The sequence below is a fragment of the Cuculus canorus genome, chromosome 8 (assembly GCF_017976375.1).
Source record: "Cuculus canorus isolate bCucCan1 chromosome 8, bCucCan1.pri, whole genome shotgun sequence".
Classification (NCBI taxonomy): Eukaryota; Metazoa; Chordata; class Aves; order Cuculiformes; family Cuculidae; genus Cuculus; species Cuculus canorus.
The window spans coordinates 14,560,513-14,581,567 of NC_071408.1; the positions used below are offsets into that span (position 1 = coordinate 14,560,513).

A 21,055-nucleotide genomic window follows, 5' to 3' on the forward strand; every position below is an offset into this window, starting at 1 on the left:
TCTGCCTCACACCCACAGAATAGTCACAGAAAGTCAAACTTTTAAAAAATTGTCATATAAAAAAGAAATGTTTATAGTTTCCAAAGATTCCTAGTGAAATAGCTGGCAGTTTTCCTGCTGACTCATTTGGAATAAGATTTTTCTCTAGAAATAGATTTCCTAAGTGAGTTTGGGTGCAGCAGTTCCACACCGTGAAATGATTACTGATTTCCAGTATCCAAAAGGGACTTTGTGATGGCTTCTAAAGCCCTGTTAACTTGGAGCTGGAATTCTGCTCTTTCACCCAATAGGCATCAGTAAATATTTGCTTTCTGGTGACAGGCAGAAAACAAAGTCAGTACCAGCTTGCAGCAAGAGCCTCTCCTAGCACACGTGGACCCAGCTTTATCTATTCAAACCACTTTTTAATTCTAGTTCAACATGCTAGTAGGGCAGAGGCTGTGGGAAGCATGATTGTGCCTTTCTTTATATGCGGCACATTTAGACTGGCCAGTCAGCAGTTAATCATTCTGTTGGTGTATGTGACAGCTATAGTTTTATATTTGAGAATAAAAAAGTTGCAGTATATTTGTATTTTTCTGAAGTAATGCTACTGTTCACTGTAAAGGAAGTCTATAAGATGGATATCAAAAATAACATTAATGAGCTACTAAAGCTAAAATTACAGGAACTTATGAAATTGGTTAAACATAAAAACCATTAAACTGTTTATTGAAGCTTCACAGATATACTGCAACTAATGAGCATTTCTGCTATTTAAATAAGCCCAAATTGAACACACATTACTTGGATGCATAATTAGTCATGGCAATCCAAACACACACAGACTCACTTTAAAGCTTTATTTGAGGCATCTTTTCCATTTGATTTGTTTTGTTAATTAAAATATTTTTTTCTGTATTCACTTATATTTTAATATTGTTTTTGCAAGTGCTATAATTTGCTGCTGCTTTTCCATTTGTGTTTGTGTACGCTGTGAATATAGCAAATTTGGAATATATATTCAGAATTGTCCTTTTGTTTAGTGTTATTTGTGTTATCATCACTTGATAGCATTAGAATAATGCAATTGTATGTTGTCTTTCATCCAGAAGGATCTTTTCAAATTATATATAATATCTCAATAGGATATGGAGGAGAAGGCAGCGCAGCCACAGGGTTGTACTTTGAATTTTCAAGAGAAATCTATGTTGCTCTTAAACTTTAAAGGGTTTGAGGGTGCAAGGATTTGAAATATGCACTTTACTTAGCCTCTGTCCCTAATCAAGCACCATTTGGTATCTAGTTTGCTTACTGTTCAGTGTCAAAACAGCAATTAAGAGAATGATAGTTGAGTCACCTCCTTTCAAGCTCAGGTTTGGCTCTTAGGCTCTCTCTCACCCCTTGCAGGGGCAGAGAAGAGACTTTCCTTTATGAAGACCAAAGTTCTCCCCTTCTTTCTGCAGGTAGTCTTGAAGGTGGTCCTTTCAGCCTCACAGTTACCCCAGGTACCAGATCCAAATTGTGAGGACTCTAGGAACTCTTATATAAGACACTTTTAAATCATGCCTTTATTTTTACTGAGCCTAAATCTTGGCGATTACAAAAAAGGCAGAACCAAATAGCTGCTGGGTACCTTACTATCAGGGAAATGTTCTTTCCCAATTTTAAAAATACTGATTAGGCAGACAAATCCCCATTCCCTGGAGAGATGTTTCAAGAGAAGGTAGGTTGAGCATTCTTGACGCTCATAAATCTTTTGATATAATTATGTCCAGACTGCTATTTTAGCACAAAACAATCCAAAGATAGATTTGAGAAATGTAATAGATCCAGGATAACAGAGGTAATACCCTATTTCCTCAAGATGAAATGAAATAAGTAGTCAGAACTTTCAGTTTTACATCATTTCCTCTGAAAAACTACATCTCCAATAGCGTGTTGCCCTCTAACACCTTTACTGTGGTTCAGCCCTGTCTCAGAGAAACAAAAGTCATCTATCAAACCTCTGATACCAAACCCTGCAGCACCAAGTTTTCCTCTGGGTTTTTTTTCCAAACATGTCTTTGCAAGTCTGTACGTATTTAGCTTGCACGAACTGCCTACACCACATGCTGAGATGGTACCACTGCATGCAATAAGTTATACTATATATGACAAATATAAGATGATCAAAAGCTTTCTTGAAGTACAGACAGTCTGAGACATAAAGAGAAAATTTATGTATTTATAAATATAGCTGAAGCATTCTTAATAAAAGTGCAATCAGCCATTATCAGCATTTTCCTTTTTTAAAAAAATAAACAAAAAACCGCACAAAACCAAACCAACCAAAAAACTCATTTTCGAGACTGAAAAAATGTCTCAGTCTGAAAGTTGTGTTTGGTGTGATCTTCCAGCAATTTAAATATTTTTAAAGGAAATTATTTTAGAAGTTTTTTATTCTGTTGCTACACAAATATTCTTTTTGCCAAGTTAAGCCACAAGTTTATGTGGATGAGAAGGATTGTGCAAGCAATAAGTCTGGAAGATAGATTAAATACTTCTGGTATGAAAACCTGCTACAGTACTTTAGCTTAGAACTGTCCTTTTTTTTTAATTCTGGCTCCTGGACCAGTTACAAAGAAGTGCCTTGGATTTGAGTCCTCTGGCTATTTTTGTATGCCAAGGGCGAAGAAGAGAGCGTAGGTGGGACAAGTAGCTGGCAATGTTTCTGCCTTGCTTCCTGTTTCATTATTTTGCTCTTGATTATATACAGCCCTCACTTTGAAATACACTTCTAATGTATGATTTGGAGGTGAAGAGAGATACAGACTCTGGAAAGAAAATTCCATCACAATGGTGTGCAAGAAAGATGCATTTGAAGCTTGCTGTATGTTCAGGCGTGCACTGGAGCAATACTGTGACTTTGTCTCATATTGGAGAAATGTTTTTGTCTTAAACTGGCAGGTTTCTCTTTTACATATATGACAGCGCAACTACATCAATTTAATTGACCTTGGCAATCTGCATCTGCTAGTGGTATGTCCCCAAGGGACATTGCAATTTTAAGCTGTGTTTTATTGTAGAATCTTCAGTTCCTGTAGACAAAGCTATGTAAAATCCCTCCATTTTGATATATACTGTCAACATTTGCTAAAAATATTTATTGAAAAAGTGATTTTCTTCACAAAGGTATTTTGAAATTTTGTTGCTATTATAATACAATAATTGGAAATGCATAATAAAAAATAATGTTAATATAGAACAAGATTTTTTCCTAAGCATTTATGTGTACTTAGTACAATTTGTATAATGCTGTGCAGTACAAAAAAATATTTTTTATTTTCACATCTACATTCTTTTTCAGGTCAGTAATAGTTAATATGCAGAATGCCTATATGTGCCATTTATTAACATGAAAAAAAAATTAAGATATCTTTTAATGAATGCTCTAAGAAAACATCAGAGATTGCAGTGCAAAAGATACAAGAAGTATTGTCTTCATGTAGACATTTCACTTTGATTGTGATTTTATGGTTTTATTCTTAATAAACATTACAAGCTTCAAAGTCAGTCTTACATTCAGGATGTTCTGAGTTTAAATATTTAGTCAGGATAGTTTTGACTTTATTGCAATATATTTTTTTTCAGAATTAAATTTCTTTAAAACCAACACACTTTGCCAAAACCAAATCCTTGATAGCATAACATTTCATGGTGGGAAAATGTTCCATCTCAAAATTTTCAGTCAGGTTTAATAATGACCCGTCAAAAAGTAGCAGGATATCATTCCATTGTGAGGGTTAATAATGTGCGAAGTAAATTCTGAAGATCTAAGTTAATTTCTAGAAATTGCATCATATACCTTCTTTTTTTCATTTCAAAAATCATATACTACCTATTAAGTCACACAAGAAACTGTATGGTAGGTTATTCAGGAGCAAAGCATGTTGATAAGCTAAGTGCAGCGCAAAGCTAGGGGTGGAGGGAAAGGGAAAAAAAATGTTTTTCCTTTGTTAAGATTGTTCATTAATAGGCTTTTCAGAGGTGCTGGACTTTTTCCCTGGGAGATGAATAATGCCAGTGTGAATCACAGCTTCTGAGGGACTTCCCCATGTTTTCTCAAGGAGCAACCAGAAAATTAGCATCAATTATTTCATAAACCTGTGTGGTGTCAGTCCCTTCTTTTGACACTTGTGTACATTTATCTTGTACACAACTCTGGCTTTGCAGACACAGAGGAACTGGTTACTTTTCTGATATTACCGAACTGCTGTTTTATATGATTCATGTTGTTCTTCTGTCTAAGTCTTGTAGTAGTTACCTCCCCTAGCTCAATGGAAACACTCATGTATATAAAAAGGTCTTTTAATTTCTACTGTAAAATTGCATTTAAGTAAGTGAAAGAATGAGGACTTGGACTGCATTTCTAATTGATACCAATGTATATTTAACAGATTTTAGCAACATTTTTTTGTTTCTTCTATTAACATACTTGTCGTTCACTTTAATTACAGTCAGAGAGGCCATGGCACCTCTCAAGTTTAACAGATGGGGTCTTCCTGAAGTAGATCCAGAAACTATGCAAACAAGTGAACCCTGGGTTTTTGCAGGAGGTGACATTGGTGGTCTTGCTAACACTACAGTGGAATCCGTAAATGATGGAAAGCAAGCTTCCTGGTACATGCACAGATACATACAGGTGATTTTTTAAAACTATTTCTCTCTCTCCCATTTCTGCCTGCTTTTAGATACTGTTATTGTGATTTTTAAAATAACTTCATTGTGGATTAGAATAAAAATACAAGTTTTGAGGAAATAATATCTAGATTATCTGGTGATTTGAACATTATAGATTCATTCAACTTGGATCATATACCTGAGTTTGAATAGTTTAACCCAGCTGTCTTACTTTATCTTAATACTAAAATCAAAGCAACATTTTCTTGGCCCCAGCTCTGAATTTCACTGGATGGTAGCAAGCCTTCCTGCACGGTACACAATGCAAGTAGAGGTCCTAATTGGGAAGAGAAGCAAGTCCATTAATATTAAAAAGTAAAATCTCTCACTAGAGAATGGAGTAAAAATTAAATACTGCCAGTTTTGTTATGTGGGCAAGACAATTTTAGTATTTTTAGAGTACAAGTGTACTAACAGTTTACAGTGCACTAACATTATCTACACCAGAACCAAAGTTTGCTCTGATAAGATAGATAAACTGGACAAAAGAATGCACAAAGGAGAATAATGCAAAGGAGAATTTAAATGGAAAGTGTGAGTTTAAGGGGTGTAAAGCCTTGAAAATCTGGTGACTGCATGTTCCCTTTCAGTGCTCCTTATGTGTCACTGACTGAGCACCTCTGCTGTAATTTTTCTAGAAAAAGAAAGCACGCAAAGTCTAGAGGACTTGCAAAGGAACATGCAGGGACAGGAGACAGCCTGTGTGTGGAGAACCAGCTGACAAAGAGTGCATTCATACTGCAAGAAACTTTTTAGAAACATGATACATGATTCATTCTCCCACAGAAAGAGATTCGAACAACTGATTTTGGGACTGTAACAACTCGATGTCTTTCTCCTCCATCCATCTGCTCAAAGCCTCTCTGATTGCATGTTTGTGCGATTTCATGCTGTTGGGGTCTGATTTCACTTCCTAAAAATACTTCGACTGAAAGCTTGTTGTTAGTATCTGTGCATATTTTTTCTCACTTGTTCTAAAGCACTGTTTGTGTCCTGCCTTCTTAGACCCTATGAAAATGCTGAGTGTGAAACATCTTTAATCCCTGACCTGCTTGCTTAATTTCTGAGTGCACAGTGAATTTGGGTAACTGTGACAGGGGGAATGGGGAGGGGGACTATCTCGTCCTTTTTGTCTCCTTCCTCTTTAAACTCTGGAAATACACGCATCACTTAAAAACCTTCCTTTATCGTGCTGCTTCCTCCTCAAAGCTTGCTTATTTCTCTCTGGAATGTACCGAATGCTTTGGAAAAAATCTGAATAGTCATTCCTTGAGAATTAGAATTTTAAATCAAGCAGACTTGTGAAATTAGAGCATTTCCACTAGCCTTTGCAGGTTTCAAGGCAGCTTATTCGACCTTACAGTCTCACCAGGAAGCTAATGGGAAAGCCTTACAGCAATCTTCACAGGGAAGTTTCCAAATGTCAAGTGTCACCTTTCCAGCTATTAGATGAATGGGTTGCCCAGGGGCATTTATTTGGATGTGTAGCCCTTATAAAATCTGGTTGCTGTGGTACGGAATGCTGTGATTTGGCAATTTACTTCACCAGTTTTTGGATTTGGTAGACATATTAGTGACTGAAGGAGAGGGGTTTTTTTTAAAGAAGTTGTTTAAAGGAGGATTGTGTACCCCAGATGTTTGTTGGGGTAGGCCAGGTACCCTTACACACCAACTTATTTTCTGTCTGCTGTGATATTCTACGGCAAGCAACCTTCCTTTGATCTGAATGTCTGGCTTGAGTACACATTAAATTTTAAATAAATACATTGATGCCATCTATCCATTTGCATGTTAGTTACAGGAACAGGTAAAAAAATCGGCAACTATCTCAGCACCAAAATCTATAAATAGTGTAGTCAGCCTTTAGCAAAATAAAGGTATTCCGTAGGATTTCTCAATCAACCCAAGACCATGTCAAAGGCTGAAACTCAAAACCACCATCCAGACTACTTGCAGAATGCACTATTTGAATGGCATGCTGATTGTATCCCAGCCTACTCCAGGCAAAAGGCTAAGCAAACAGATGGGCCTGATATGTGCCCTGAAACTCCAGTCGTTGCAAGCTTTGGCACATGGTCAAGTGAAACATGAGATCCAGACTCAAGGACTCTCCAGCAGAAATGCCTTCTGTTCAAAACTGGGAGTTATTTACAGAAGCTTCTTGGGTGCTCTTAAGCTGGAAACTTTCCATCATTATTTGCCTAAATTTCTCCTGCCTCTTAACATGTTCCTCCCACTATATGAAGAATATGTTCCTCTCAGAATTTATTGCCTGCGGCTGTGTCGGGTTAGTTTATATAAACATGACCAGTCAAAGCCTAACTAAGGATAGTTGTAGTAGAACCTGTTAGTAAATGTAGTCGGTCTTCCTTGAACCCTTAATTGCAAGTCAATAGAAATCCAAACAGAACCAGTCCAATTCATTCAACTATCTACTATTCACATTTTTTCAGCATTCAACCTTTTTCTGTTTTTCCATAAAGTAGGTAAAAATCTCTGTAAATAATGTTGCTGATTTATTTAGTTTGGGGATTGCAGTGACACTCACTTTTGTCCAACAGTGACTTTATGATCTTGTACAGAAGCAATACAGTCTACTGTTCTCTTCTGTGCCTCACTTACCATTAATTACTTTTTGATCAGTGAATAGAATTTAATAATGCGATAGTTATATTCTGGATAATTCAAAATTATTGCAGGACTAACTTCTAATTTTCTATGCCTGCCTTGAGAGCAAAGACAGCTCTCACATTGTGATTTTTCCAATATTTTCTTCCTGGACCTCTGCACCAGCCTTCATGCTTCACTCCTGCTCCTTTCATACACTTACCTGTGGAGTGTTTTCCTATATGTGGCTGTCAAGCTGCCATCTTCTTCTCATTAGAATCCTTCTTAAAAAGTGATTTTCCTCTCTAATTCACAGTAGGTTTTCTTTTATTTAAATCTGTATTTTCATTACTGTAATCTCCCCAGTCTGGACAATTACTTTATATTTTTCCTAGACTGAAATATACATGATAGACTTAAAGAATAGAGGGCCGGATACCAACTGTTATGAATTGAACTCCAGTAAGATGCTCTTCAATATGAATTTTGAGCACATCACTCTGTTATTTTGAACCAGTATTGTATATTTGCTATTTTTTTCTTTGTCTATGCTGTCAAAAATTATATGAACTTTGTATCTGAAGAGTATAGCTGCTGATTCTTTTATGAAAGCTGGCTATTCTGATATATTCCTCAAGCATGCATGAGTGTATGTTATTTCATAATCGATACCAGAGATGTGTGGTCCCCAGGAAGCTTGTCTTTGAAGCCATTTTATGTTGTCTGCTTCTTTTCAGGATAACCAAAGGCAATATTGAATGCCCCTTTGTTTAGCTATGAAACAACATTTGAAACACTAGCATGGAGATGAGTGACAAAGCACTATTTGCAAAAAGGTGGACTAAATGCAAGTGCAGAAAACTTGATATTTTAGTTACTTACCACTGAGTAAGCAATATGTTTGTTCCAGAAACAGAAAGCTAGGAAAGAGCTTAGAAAATCTCCATACAACTGGACAGAGCCGTGAGCAACCTACCCTAGTGAACCTTGCTCTAAGCAAGTGTGTTTAACTAGCTGGTCCCCAGGCATCCCTTCCACAACCATTCTGAGATTGTATGAAAAAGTGTAGACATATTTAACAAAGTTTAAACATATTTAACAAAGTAAAATATAACGGGTAATCGGAGAGAGAATATACACATGCAGTGCAGAAAAGTTACATTTAAAGATTAGACTTAGAAATAGAGAAAGCAGCATTGAGATGAAAGTATTCCAGAAAACTCTTCTAGGCGATAGCATTTGTAGGGAAGGCTCTCTGTGAAAAGTAGAGGTAATACAACTACTCAGTTTCACAGTCTGTCTTTGTTAAATGTCTCGTAATGGAGTTAGACCAAAGCACTGTGGTTAAGAAATTTCTCCATCTGAAGAAAATGAATGCCTCGAATTGTATCAGGTCTAAAGCTGAGTTTCTATCTCTCAGCCTTGCACTACAGACCATGCTGCTTTTGCCTCTAGGCATATCCTGGTTAGAGTAAGGTAGCGCCACTGCATGTGATGTGCTGTGGATTTTTCACCACCGTCTTCCAGTATCCAGAAAATTGATGTGACTGGAACAGTAAGTACCTGCAATATTGTTAGCTCAGCTGGTAGGCATCAAATTAGAGAAATAAAGGACCACACTTTTTGTCCTCTATTTTTAAAAATCAAGGGAAGAGTTATTATAAATAAACTCTTGCCTGCAGGCTTTTTTTTTTTCCTATTTGTTTGTGCAATGTCAGGGAAATCCTTCATTATAAAGATGATTTTGCTTTCAGGAAGTAATAAAACATTTTGGTTTGCCAAAAGTTTTGCTTTGTAGAAAACAACACATCAGAGCTTAGTAAATTTATTTCTTTTATAAGTGTTGTGCTGCAAGGAAAAAACAGCAAAAAATAAATAGAGCAAGAAGGGAAGTGATAGGAAGGAGGGAGATAAATCTGTCAGGATGCATAGCCACCGGCTACTGAGCCTTCTGCTGCATCCTACCCCTGTGTGTTTTTAAAGACTTGGTTTATTCCATTGAAACTTTTTGTTCTACTTCCCCTGCCACCTCCACCTCTGGTCACCTCATAATTAACAAACCATTAGGCACATCTTGCAGTGCTTAAGTGCGGCTGAGTGGAATTGTTTGTGGGTTTATTCTTAGTGAGGGAATTTGGCAGGAAGGATAGGCCTGTTGGCATACGATTTGGAATGTTGCCTATGACCAGTTGACCTGGTGGCATGCAGGAAGCAAGGCCTATTTTTGCAAGGGTCTATTCAACTACCTGGTTCAAAAGTCTTGTGTAGGATTTGTTTTCTCTTTTTTCTCAGAAAGCTCATTTTGGGTCTTCAGTTAAGAATCAATGATGTCAAGCAATGCCTATTTTAGGTGAGAACAACCTTTAGAGATTAAATTGTCCTGCTTGGGAAAAGAAACAGTACGATGTAACTTAACCTGCATATTAAGAACTTAATCTGTCTGCCTATTGCAATCAATGTTTACAGTTATGCAAGCAATGAGTCCACAGACTGAAATACATTCACAGAGAACATTTGGACAATTCTAAATAGCAACTGAATTAACAAATACCTGCTTTCAAAATGGAAAATTAGGCTTATTACTCACATGTGCACATAGAATGGAATTGGCCGAAAACATTTTCCTAAGTCTTTCTTTGCTGTCATTCTTACGGAATCAAAATCAAGGAGTTCAGTGTAACAGTTCATTATAAAGTGTAGATTTCCGCAGATTTCCCCACTTCCAAATAGGTAGGAGACTAAAAGTGCTAACATTTTAAAAATACTTTAATTTCAATTGTGTGATCCAGGAAGTTCTGTTTTGGCATGACTAACAACATTTTGCACTTGAAATTTTACTTAAGACAGACTAAAAAAAAAAAAAGTTAAGGGGATGAAATCAAACTGAAGATAGTCAGAAGACAATACTGCTTTTTTATCTTTTATTCTTTTCCTTTTCTTTGATTTGTCAGTTAACAAAAGCTTTTGAGATGTAGAGTTCCGGGCTGTTTGGTCTTCTAAGAACTCAGATTCTTCTGGTGTAGGAAAACAGCCCTGTGAAGTGTGTCTTGCAGGATGCAGTGAGCACTCACGAAGGGGGAAATGGGGGATGTCTGGCTTTTTATTAAGTGTGGCTGCATGGGCTGCCAGCTGGGAGAAGTCGTGATACTGAATGGAGTTTGGTCCCACGTGTTAGGGATCTTTAAAAATTTGCTTTTCTCAAAATGTCCACCATTAGGGACACAGCAGGTTCGCATCATTCAGGCTAAGATAAATCCAGTAATTTCAATCCTTTTAAACTATCAGAAAATATAGGCCCCCAAATGTGTCCTCTCTCTCCAAGGAATCAAACATTTTGGGTCATAATCTGAGATGTGAATCCAGACAGTCCCAAACCAAAACAGACATGTGAACTCACTGGTTTTGAAGCAGCCTAGGAAACAAAAGACACTAAAACAGATAAAAAAAAAAAACCCTCATCCCATCCATGATTATTAGTTTATTAGTTTTCTTACATAAAAAGAGGGTAACTAAAAAAAAAAAACCAAAACAAAAAAAAACAAACAACCCAAAGGCAACAGTTTATAAGTGGTTCAGGTTTTTACGCTGGTACAGAAAATATTCTCCACACCTCTAATAGTAGTTCTTTTTGTCCTGTTGAAGAAATCTTCTTTTTTAAGATAGAAGAAACTGTTCTGATCTTAGCTGAGACTTACTAGGAACACAGACTATGCAGGGCTTCTCTTCTAATCTTCCTTTATTTTATTGTTATTTTTTTGCCGAGCATCTGAGTGAGCAAAAATTTTAATTCACAGAATCACAGCCTGATTAGGATGCTGTTCAGCATCCATACCTAGAAAATGTATGGATTTATCTCTACAATTTTTACAGTATTAGATGCAAAATTTACATTGAAAGCTTTTCACTGACTCCAGAGAAAAGCTTGTGTTTAAAATGAAAAAAAAAAGTGATTGTGGTGTCACAGTCATAATGTTTATGTTCTTCTTTGATCCCGAATTACATTTTTGTCACCCTTAAAGTATCCATATTAATACAATTCAATATTAAAACGATAATAGTTTGGTCTATATTGATATGTATCCCATTTCATAGACTAGACAAAATCTTCAAAAGAGGGGAAAAAAGGTGCAGGAGTTTAAAATACATTGAGTTAGGGCCGAGTGATCCTGCACATGGATGCCTTCCCTCATTTTTCACAAATCCCTACACTTTTTATAAATTCACACCTGGGAGGAAAATGGGAAAGGGTCTGTCTGTGCCTACCCTGTGTTTTTTTTTTTTCAATCTCACGGCTACTGAATAAACCTTTGGACTGAACCAGGCTAGCAGTACAGAATATGAAATAACTGTTTAATTGTTATTACTATTCAGTTCTTTTCAGTGTGATATAATATTTCAGCATGAATGCTATTTAGACAGAAGATGTTGCACATGCAAATCTGTGCATGTTTTACTGAGTTGCAAGTCTGAACACATAATAGAATACCTAAACTTTCATTTGTTATATATGACTTGTTCCCTATCTGAATTAATGAAAAAGTATAAAAAATTAATCACCAAACAATTCTGTGCTTTTTGCTTGTTTTTTTGCAGTCTTTATATGGTGCTGAAGTTTCTACTGTTCCAGAACTCCCACTCTTCTATACTCCTATCGATTTAGTAGACATCAGTGTAGAAATGGCTGGACTGAATTTTCCAAATCCTTTTGGCCTTGCCAGTGCAACTCCTGCTACTAGTTCTTCAATGATTCGAAGAGCTTTTGAAGCTGGATGGGGCTTTGCTGTCACTAAAACATTCTCCCTGGATAAGGTAAGGAAATATTTTAAGGTATATTTCTCATGTAACAATTTCTTTCTATATTTGAAAAAGTCTGAATCTTTTGGAAATGGCACTGTTATATCTCGCTAGCATAAAGATAGCAGGGAGGGGTACAGTGCATTGTGTAGGTCAACTAGGCAGGGAGGATATAACAGTGCGGTGTAAAGGTGACACAGTTTCTAGTTTTGTTTGCTGTTACGTTCTTCCCTTTTATTCCCCAGTCTTTTAATATTAGACAACTAGTAAAAGTAATACTCCTTTTAAAAAACATATTGCGGTGAAAATACAGTCTGTGAGGGCTCAAAATGCAAAGGGTATGAGTAACAGCTTTATCGAGCAACTCATGAAAAGCAGCTTCTGTGCCAAGGACTGCCAAGATAAGCCATTGAAATTGTGTTGCAGTTATATTGTGATAATGTGGGTGTAAGCTTGAGGCTGGGTGGGTAGTGGAAGAGAAAGATGGAGGCAACATAAAAGAAGCCTATAGAGGGAAGAGATGTTGTGTCGTTTTACTACAAACCTTCAGTAAACTGTAGTGGAAGAGGAAGGAATTAGAAATAAGTCTTGAAGACTATGGCTTAGTGTGGCATCTAAGAAAAAAAGCATTTTGTACAGATTTGAAGTGTGTAATTGCTTGTTTGACCTGAGAATTGCATTCGGGATGAGTTTCCTGTTACTACATTTAAAACGTCAAAATGCGACTGAGCGAGAAGCTAAATGAAATAAACCGACAGTTTTGTGAATGTATTGCAGAGAAAAGAAACAGAATTTGGGCTGAACTGTAGGGATAGTTTGACTTGTGGAGAAAGGAAGAGGATCAAAGGTAAGTCTTTGGGCGTAGGCCAGAGTAACAGTGTGAATAACGGCAATGTGTTGTCAACCAGTGACAAACAGTAGCATGGGCTGAAGAAAGCTTTTTAGATGAACTTGGAAACAAGGGGCTTCTATTCTTGGTTCAGAAATGGCATGTGAAAGTGTACTACACCTTAGCAGAAGAGAAAAGGTAGATTTGTTACACTGCTAGCTCTACATGGGTTAGTACCATAGGTGAATTAACTGTAGAGGGTGGCCCTCTAATATGAGGAAAGTCTAAGGACAAAGCACTGTATTACTGCAGCGTACTGTAAGATACATCAGACTGGCTCCTGCTGTCACTCAGACCTGAAGCAGCCCTGAGGAAGGGAGGGTTCCTCTGGATTTCAATGGAGATTCCAATCTACTTCACAGGGTTTCTTATTAAAACACGTTTTAGGACATAAATGTAATTCAAGTATGTTTACAACTGACTTACGTGTATAACATACCCTCAGCTGTAATTATTCAGTGCCTAGGCGAAAGGCAACTCATAGCAACTACTGAGATTTATTTATTTATCCATTTTATGGCTGATATACTCTCAGTCCTGCTAGACTGCATGTTGATTACTGTGTATCTCAATAAACTAAACAGACACTGGCTGAACTCCAACTTGGGTGGGAGTTCAGTAGGAAAGACATGCATGTTGTAGGAAGTGATGTTGGTACTTCACTAAGCAGCAGACTCTGAGTGATTTCTGAAATGGCGACTGCAAAGTATTCCACTGGATGCAATTCTCTGGAGGTGTGACTTGGATGGAGATCTTTTAAGTGAGAGGATTGCTAAGAGCAAGTAACTTAAGTGGTTCTAAAATATATTTTTTTATTTGTTGTAATAAGGTAGTACAGGTAGAATCTGTTTTAAAGAGAAAAAGTTCAGAAAATTGCTTTGGATGAATTCTAGTCCAATGATCACTATTTCTAGCTAAGCTTTCTTCTAAAGTTCAATAGGAGGCAGTAGTCTTCCTCTGGTGCCTGAACTCTTGAATGATGTATTGCTTTGTGCAGTAGGACTGTGTCCTGCCCAAATACTACCTAGTTTCTCTACTGTGGTATTCTTCCCAGTAGTGTACTTCCCACAGGTGTTAAGCCTTAGTACTCGTGAGATGATTTGAGATGATTGGCTGCAAGGTGCTGCAGAAATAAAATTGCTTTTATTTATAATAGTAGCATTGTAATTAATTCTACAAAAATAAATATTGCAGATGGGAAGAAAAGCTTAATGAGATACAGCAGTTCTTACATAAACAATGAGCACTACACAAAGATGACTCTTGTTGACTTAATGCTAGAAAAAGGAGTTGGTAGAGACTTTGCAATAATATAGCTTGGCATAACCCGCTAACTTTTTTTCCCAAAAATCCCCTTGGCTTCTGATTATGTAGGCATAAATCATGTGCAGTGTTCCACAGGGTGCAGAGTAGTCTCTTGGGCTGTGGTACCAATGGAAGTAGAGTTTTCAGACTGAGCTGTCCTGCCCAGCTAATCACAGCTAATTGTGTGGCAGGACCAGGCACAAGCCTGCAAAGTCAGTGGGATGAGACAGAGCTGCTCTCCAAACAGTACAGTTCTCAAGAATGGAAGAGCTTCTGGGAGGAAGGGAGCTTGCTAGATACAGTTTTTGCCAGCTGAAGCTCCTCCACTGCAGCCTTGATTGTATGTGATACGAGCGGGATTCTGTGTTCATCCTGCTTGTCTCCTACTTTTATCTGCCCTGGTTGGGTTTAACTTGTAGGCTTCCTTCTTATTTGCGGTAGTTAAAGGCAAAGCTGAAACTGCCTGTGTGGCAGTGGCGTGCACAGTTGCAGGAGAAATGCTCCCTTTTCCAGAGCTGGTTACCAAATTCACCGCTGTGTTCCATCACTGATAGGGAAACCAGCAACTTTCGCTGTTGACCGCAGGCAGCCTTTGGCACTTTAGCTCAGGTGACTGGTGCAGGCTAAATTTGAGTGACATATAGCTAATGAAAAATATATACAGCCTAACTACATATTTCCATCATTAACTGCTGTGTAATGGAATAAGATCAGAGAGAAAAGCAGGATAAATCTAGGAAGATGGAGATCCCAGGACAGAGATAAAAAGATCTCAGACTCGAGAGCTGCGATTCTCATAAGAGAGGATTCATTTCATGCAAACTTTTTCTCCCCTTCCCTCTTTCACTACCTGGCACAGAAAACTCTTCTCAAATGCTAGGCTGGGGATCGTAGCAGCCCATGAAAGGCCGTACTTTCTGGTACAGGGGGACTGTTGGGTAACAATGCTGCCATTCTAGTCTCTGAACCATAATTTACAGTCTTCCCAGCCCTCATCTGTCTTGGCCTCACCTTGAAAGCATCACATTGCTACAGAGTGAGTTAGCACTAATTTTTCAAACACCCACATACTTTGCTGCATAATTGCCCACATAACCTGTGTAGTGTTTTCTGTTTGTAGTGTGAGGATTTCAGCTCTGAGATACTCAGCAAAAGTTTGTTTGTGCGTACTGCAGTACTATTGTTGAAGCATAACAAAAACTAACATGAGAAATAGCTGAAATTCCTTCAGAGTATTTATACCCTTAAGTACTCTAAATATTTTAGAAGATACTGGGTATTATAGCATAATGAAAATATTAATTATAGGTACTGTGCCTGCATGTGCCTGTAGGTATCTGAGAGGGAGATAGTGACTTGTAGAATTTTATTTACCAAATTAAACATCTTTGCACAGCTGCTTTAGTGTCAAGGAGATTTGGTTTCTTCCAGAAATAAGAATAACTGCTTTTAAATCGACTGTCACTAGGAAAGACAAATGGAAGCAGAGTAAAAGTACCCCTTCACACACCTTTTCTTACATTCACGTCTTCCCTTTTTGACTGTAGGATCAATAGCTCGTTGCTCTGTTGGTTCAAGTAGTGTTTCTGTCTTATTTGGATAGGTCTGTGCTGCAACATATTATTTGTAAATTCTGTTGGCAGCTATTGATGGGAAATGAGGGAGCCTCATATCACAGGGAAATGGGGGAGCTGCACATCATAGAGTCCAGGGTAAATGAATACCGATTATTGCCTCTTCCAGAGCTTAGATGAACAGAAATCTGCTTGCAGGATGAGAGATACTGCGTTAATTGAACAAATAACTGTGAGATGGAGTTTTTGAGAAGTGTTATACTGAGCTGGTTTATTTACTTAGAGTGTACTAGTGAGTACTGCTTAGTACACCAAATCCGCATTGAAACCTGTAATCAGAAAGTTTATATAAAGGTACTACCAAAATAGTTCGGAGGTTATTTGTATGAAATGTGCACATCTGTATACCATATCCATTACCACACTGAGCAGTTTGTAACAGAAATCGAGGTTTTATCAACTACATTCAGGCTTTGTTGTTCTCTCACTGCGTTGTATGGGCTGCTTAGAAAGAGGAAAAGAACAGCTGGGATAGCAGAAATGTTTGCTTTGATTTTTAGATGCTTCCTTCACTTCTAAAATTTAATTCTGATTAATCAGATACATCTGTCTTTATTCTGTTGTGACATGCATTGATTTGTGATGCTGTCACTTTCAATAATGTGGAAGCAGTTGCCTTTATTATGAGAACCGGCAGAAATCAACATGCAGACTAACTGAATTTTTAATCTTTAATTTTTTTTTCATTATATATGTAGCAAGTTGAACGGATGATTTTTAGAAAAAAAGGTACAATTAAAACTTGATTGAATTTGAACTAAACCATAGTGGAGAAAACTTTCTTGTCATAATATATGTTTATGCAGTTCACTGATGTAGATTTTAAAATACATTTTCAGATCTATTTCTAAATTAAAACAATTGCTAGTAGAGAATTAACTAATTTACCCAGCATATACCTTGTTTCAATGTACTGTTATTACAATATACATATTCAGGCTCCAGTTAGTTTTCTCCCTGTACGTTTGGACTGTGTGCACTCCGTTTCATAATTGAAGATGGTAAAAAAATCATGGTACAATGATGCATTGTTTTCCATAACATTAGTATTTCACAGAAGTGAATCTGTATTACAAAATGTATATTTTTGTATGATATTACTACATAGTAATTTAGATTAAACTAGTTATAATTTATGGTGCCAAGCCAAAAAGCTATTTAAGATGCATTAAAATGCAGAACCATGACATTTGAAATTCTGATGTTCTTAATATGACAAAGGTTATTCTATGGAGTTTTGCTATAATATGAAATATTAATATTTCACAATACAGTTTTGATGAAGTACAATTTGCCTAGCTTGCATATGATAAAGAAATTAAATGCTTACCAAGGGAGTTCAGTGAGAATTAGAGCCCTGCCTGAACATCTGCTTGAAATGCTATTATCCTGTCCTGCTGACAGCATCACTCCCTCATTGTTTTTCAAGATTGACAGCTGAATATTGTACTGATTTTTGCAGCAAATATGTTTAGGTGAACTTTGTTTCATTTTTTAGGAATTTAGAACATGCTTTTGATTTCCATCCTATAATTTTTTTTTATATACTCTTGACATTTGTAGATGCCAGATTGAGGTCTACTATGCTGTAGGAAAGATAGACCATTGACTTGCAACGAAATGCCAGTTGATATCTCAGTAAACAGAAATATTACTATTCTTTATTGTGTGGTCTGTATGAAAGCTGTATGGGCTTTCTTTGGGGAGACAAATGATCAGATTGTTAATGTCAACTATGAAAAGGACTGTTTGCCTTTCTGTTAAATAACATCAGACAACTTTTATTAACTACACTTTTTGAAAACGAAAAATGAGCGTTTTACAGGATTCCTTAGCATACAGAACTCTGTGAGCTGAATTATATTTGGCTTTACAAATGTTAAATTGATTATTATTGGTCTTAGTATACTTAGGAGTTCTTTAAGTACTTTATTTTCTTCCATATTTCTGAAAGAACTTTAATAAGAAATAACTGTTTTACTGTTCCCCAATTTTTACATTTTTAGGTCACTGCATAAAATTAGTGAAGTTTAACACGGGAGGTAAGAGACTTATCTAGAGAAATGCAATAAAATGCAATTATTATTTTTTAAAATGCTATAGCTATAACATTGCATTTTACTAGAGTATTTTTATACAGAAAGTGTGTTACTTGGCTACAAAGCAAAGGAACAAGTCATTCTGTGAATCTGAGTAAGTAGCAGAAAAACACATTTTCCTTGTTTTTCCTCAAGAAAAAGTATTTCTCTGTTACATTCAACTTAAGGGCCAGATTTCATCTCTGCTTAGATTTACCCTATCCGTGACCCAGTATGAAGAAGCCTGGAGGCTCTCTTTTAATGCTAATAACTTTAATAGGTTTAAAATAGCTGTCTGAGGAACTGGAGGGGACTGCATTTGGCCATTTTTTCTCCTCAATCTGTACACCTGGGGCTGTAGGGGCTTGGTACTTCTTCACCCTGGAAGTAATCCCCAACTGGAGAGATGTAGCACAGCTCCAACAATACAGGGAATGCAGAGGCGCTAAAAAGTCCAGGACTGAGAGCTTTGACGAAGTCACTATTGATAAGCCAAGTACCTTCCTCCACAGTTGAAGTCCGCACTAAACAGATGTACTTCTTAAGTTGTTGCCAGTGTGCTTCTTGACACCAGTGAATTTGCAAGTGAGGTGGTTTGGACCATTTTAGCAATCTGTCTTTACCATTTTAAGTCTGGTTATTTTGACCAATTATTACTTTGAATGTTGAAGATAATGAGCTGCATTTTCCAAGCACGAATTTAACAACTGCCTGAAGTCTCTGTCTCTTTGTGCTTGTATTAATTACTTGAGAAATGAAAAACTTTTTACAAGATTATGATAAAGATTAAACCTCTGGGCAAACGCTTAGTCCTACTCTTCCTGTAGCATTTAATATCACACAAGTGCTGTGTTTTTTTCTGCAATGAGAGATACAGCACAGTCTTTCTTGAAGAAGTCTGTTGTCTCAAGGTGTGGAGCACAATGTGACAGCTCATCAGTGGAAGTCAAAGAGGAATGTGTGATGCAGGGTGTTAACTTTGAATCAGTAAACCTCATCCCTGCTAAAGAATAGATTTTTACAAACAGAGGATCAACAAGTTGCTTTCCATATTTTCGCTTTTCCATCCATTCACCCTCATAGAGCAGAGTAAACTTGGCTGTAACTGTTATACCTTATGCTTCTTGCACTCATTTCATAAGTTCCGTGGAGTCATTGCTGGCTTAAAAACATATCTTCCTCAGAGGTGCACATGAAGCTGGCCTTGAAGGTATAGCTATATATTTTCCCAAGTGACAGAGGACAGGACAAGGGGGAATGGCCTGAAGCTCTGCCAGGGGAGGTTCGGGCAGGATATCAGAAAAAAATTCTTCATGGAAAGAGTCGTCACGCGCTGGAACAGGCTGCCCAGGGAGGTGGTTGAGTCGCCTTCCCTGGAGGTGTTTAAGGAATGGGTGGATGAAGTGCTTAGGGACATGGTTTAAGGGAGTGTTAGGAATGGTTGGACTCAATGATCCAGTGGGTCCTTTCCAACCTGGTGATTCTATGATTCTACGATATGCAAAACTGTTATCGGTACTCTACAGGTTCCTCACTTATGGAATTGTCTAAGAATTCATATCCCATTCATTTATTTGTTTTTTTACATGTATTTAGAAATTGTTTCTTTTTCATGTCCTTTTCATCTGGAGGCCATGGTTTAAAACAGTAGAGCGACAGTGCACTAACATATACAAAATGTAGATTTGATCGTTTACCTTGAGCTTGGATGTATTAGGCAGCATGTATATAAAAGACCTCTAAACCAGTCTTTCGGGTAGTTTTTAATCTGAGAATTGTTGCATATTTTAATGAAGCTCATTGTGCACTTAGAGTACAGTAACTGAGAAGCAGTTCCAGTGACATTCAGAAGAGTATAAAGATTACAATGCTAAGTATTATGCTACATAAGCTTTTCCATAAAAAAATAGTTACCACAAGTAGGGGGTGTTCATTCCTGCTTGGCAGAATATGTGGTGTTCTGGAAGTGACCATTACTTAGGAGAAATTGTGATTTCTATTCATAGCACAAGTATTAGCCAATCAGTCAAACCAAATGGATGCAAATTTTACAGTTGTCTAAAAAATCTGAACAGTATTTCTGTTTATGTTGAAGATGCTGCTTTGCTCTTAGCTATCTTTGCTTTATTACCTTTATTTACCTCATTCTTTTGAAAATATCTGCAAATGTTTAACGAAAGAGAGTCAAAGAGAGCACACATGCATGATTTTCCAGAACTGCTGCAGATCTGCAGCTCCTGATGGCTTTATCTGAAGTACTCAAAAATTTGAATATCACATCCTGAATAAACAGAATTCTAAACAGCAAATATGTAATATACTTGTGTAAAATAGCGTTCAGATATTGTTTGCTGCAGTTGTTTTTCTATGTCTTTGGAAAGTTGCTGGTAATCTTGGCAATACCTCAAATAATTTTGTGTCAGAAAGGAACTCAGCTAGAAAGGCAGTTTTGAGTGTAAGCTAGAAGTTGCCAAGTGTAATTCTGAAATTTAGAATTTTCGCACTTTTCATTCTCAATTCAGGTTTGTTGCACTTTTTAGTATTTTGCTTTCCTCAAAACAACCGTGTATAACTTTCTTAAGTGGCGTTAATTTAGTTAATAATTTAATAGAAAACATAGTAGTATACATTTCTTAATAGTTGTATTTAGAAAATGCCCTTCCAAGACAATCACAGCATAAGGTTGTAATTAGCATTTTGAGCTTTTCTTGGCATAAATGACATAAACTTTCCTATTGTTTGGAAGTGACATGATATGTTTTAATAGATAACCACTGTCTTTCAGGGGAAAAAAGGAAATATTTTGCCATTATAGAATTCAGAAGTTTCCCTCCTGTCAAGTCATTGGCTTTCCTTCCTCCCCATTTGCTTAAATTCGTATGTCAGCGTTTGGGTTTTTTTCTCTAAAATGCAATCCAGATTTCAATAGGTCTACTGAGATACTGAAGTGGAATAGAGGAAATGTGGTGTTTATACTTCAGTTATTCTAATTTATAGTTCACCATCTTTGGTAAGGTCTGCATTCAGAATCCATACATGAAGAGGAT

General features: G+C 37.0%; 1 protein-coding gene across 4 annotated transcripts in view; it reads left to right on the forward strand.

Annotated features, from left to right (window-relative positions):
• Nucleotides 1–21,055, forward strand: part of DPYD (dihydropyrimidine dehydrogenase) — a 362,200-nt gene that overhangs the window by 178,157 nt on the left and 162,988 nt on the right. For 3 of the 4 annotated variants that reach the window (XM_054072633.1, XM_054072630.1, XM_054072632.1), the window contains exons 12-13: nt 4,479–4,663; nt 11,902–12,117. In XM_054072633.1, coding sequence (XP_053928608.1) covers nt 4,479–4,663; nt 11,902–12,117 — 401 coding nt within the window. The remainder of the gene's footprint in view (nt 1–4,478; nt 4,664–11,901; nt 12,118–21,055) is intronic. The other variant, XM_054072631.1, reaches the window with a different exon arrangement.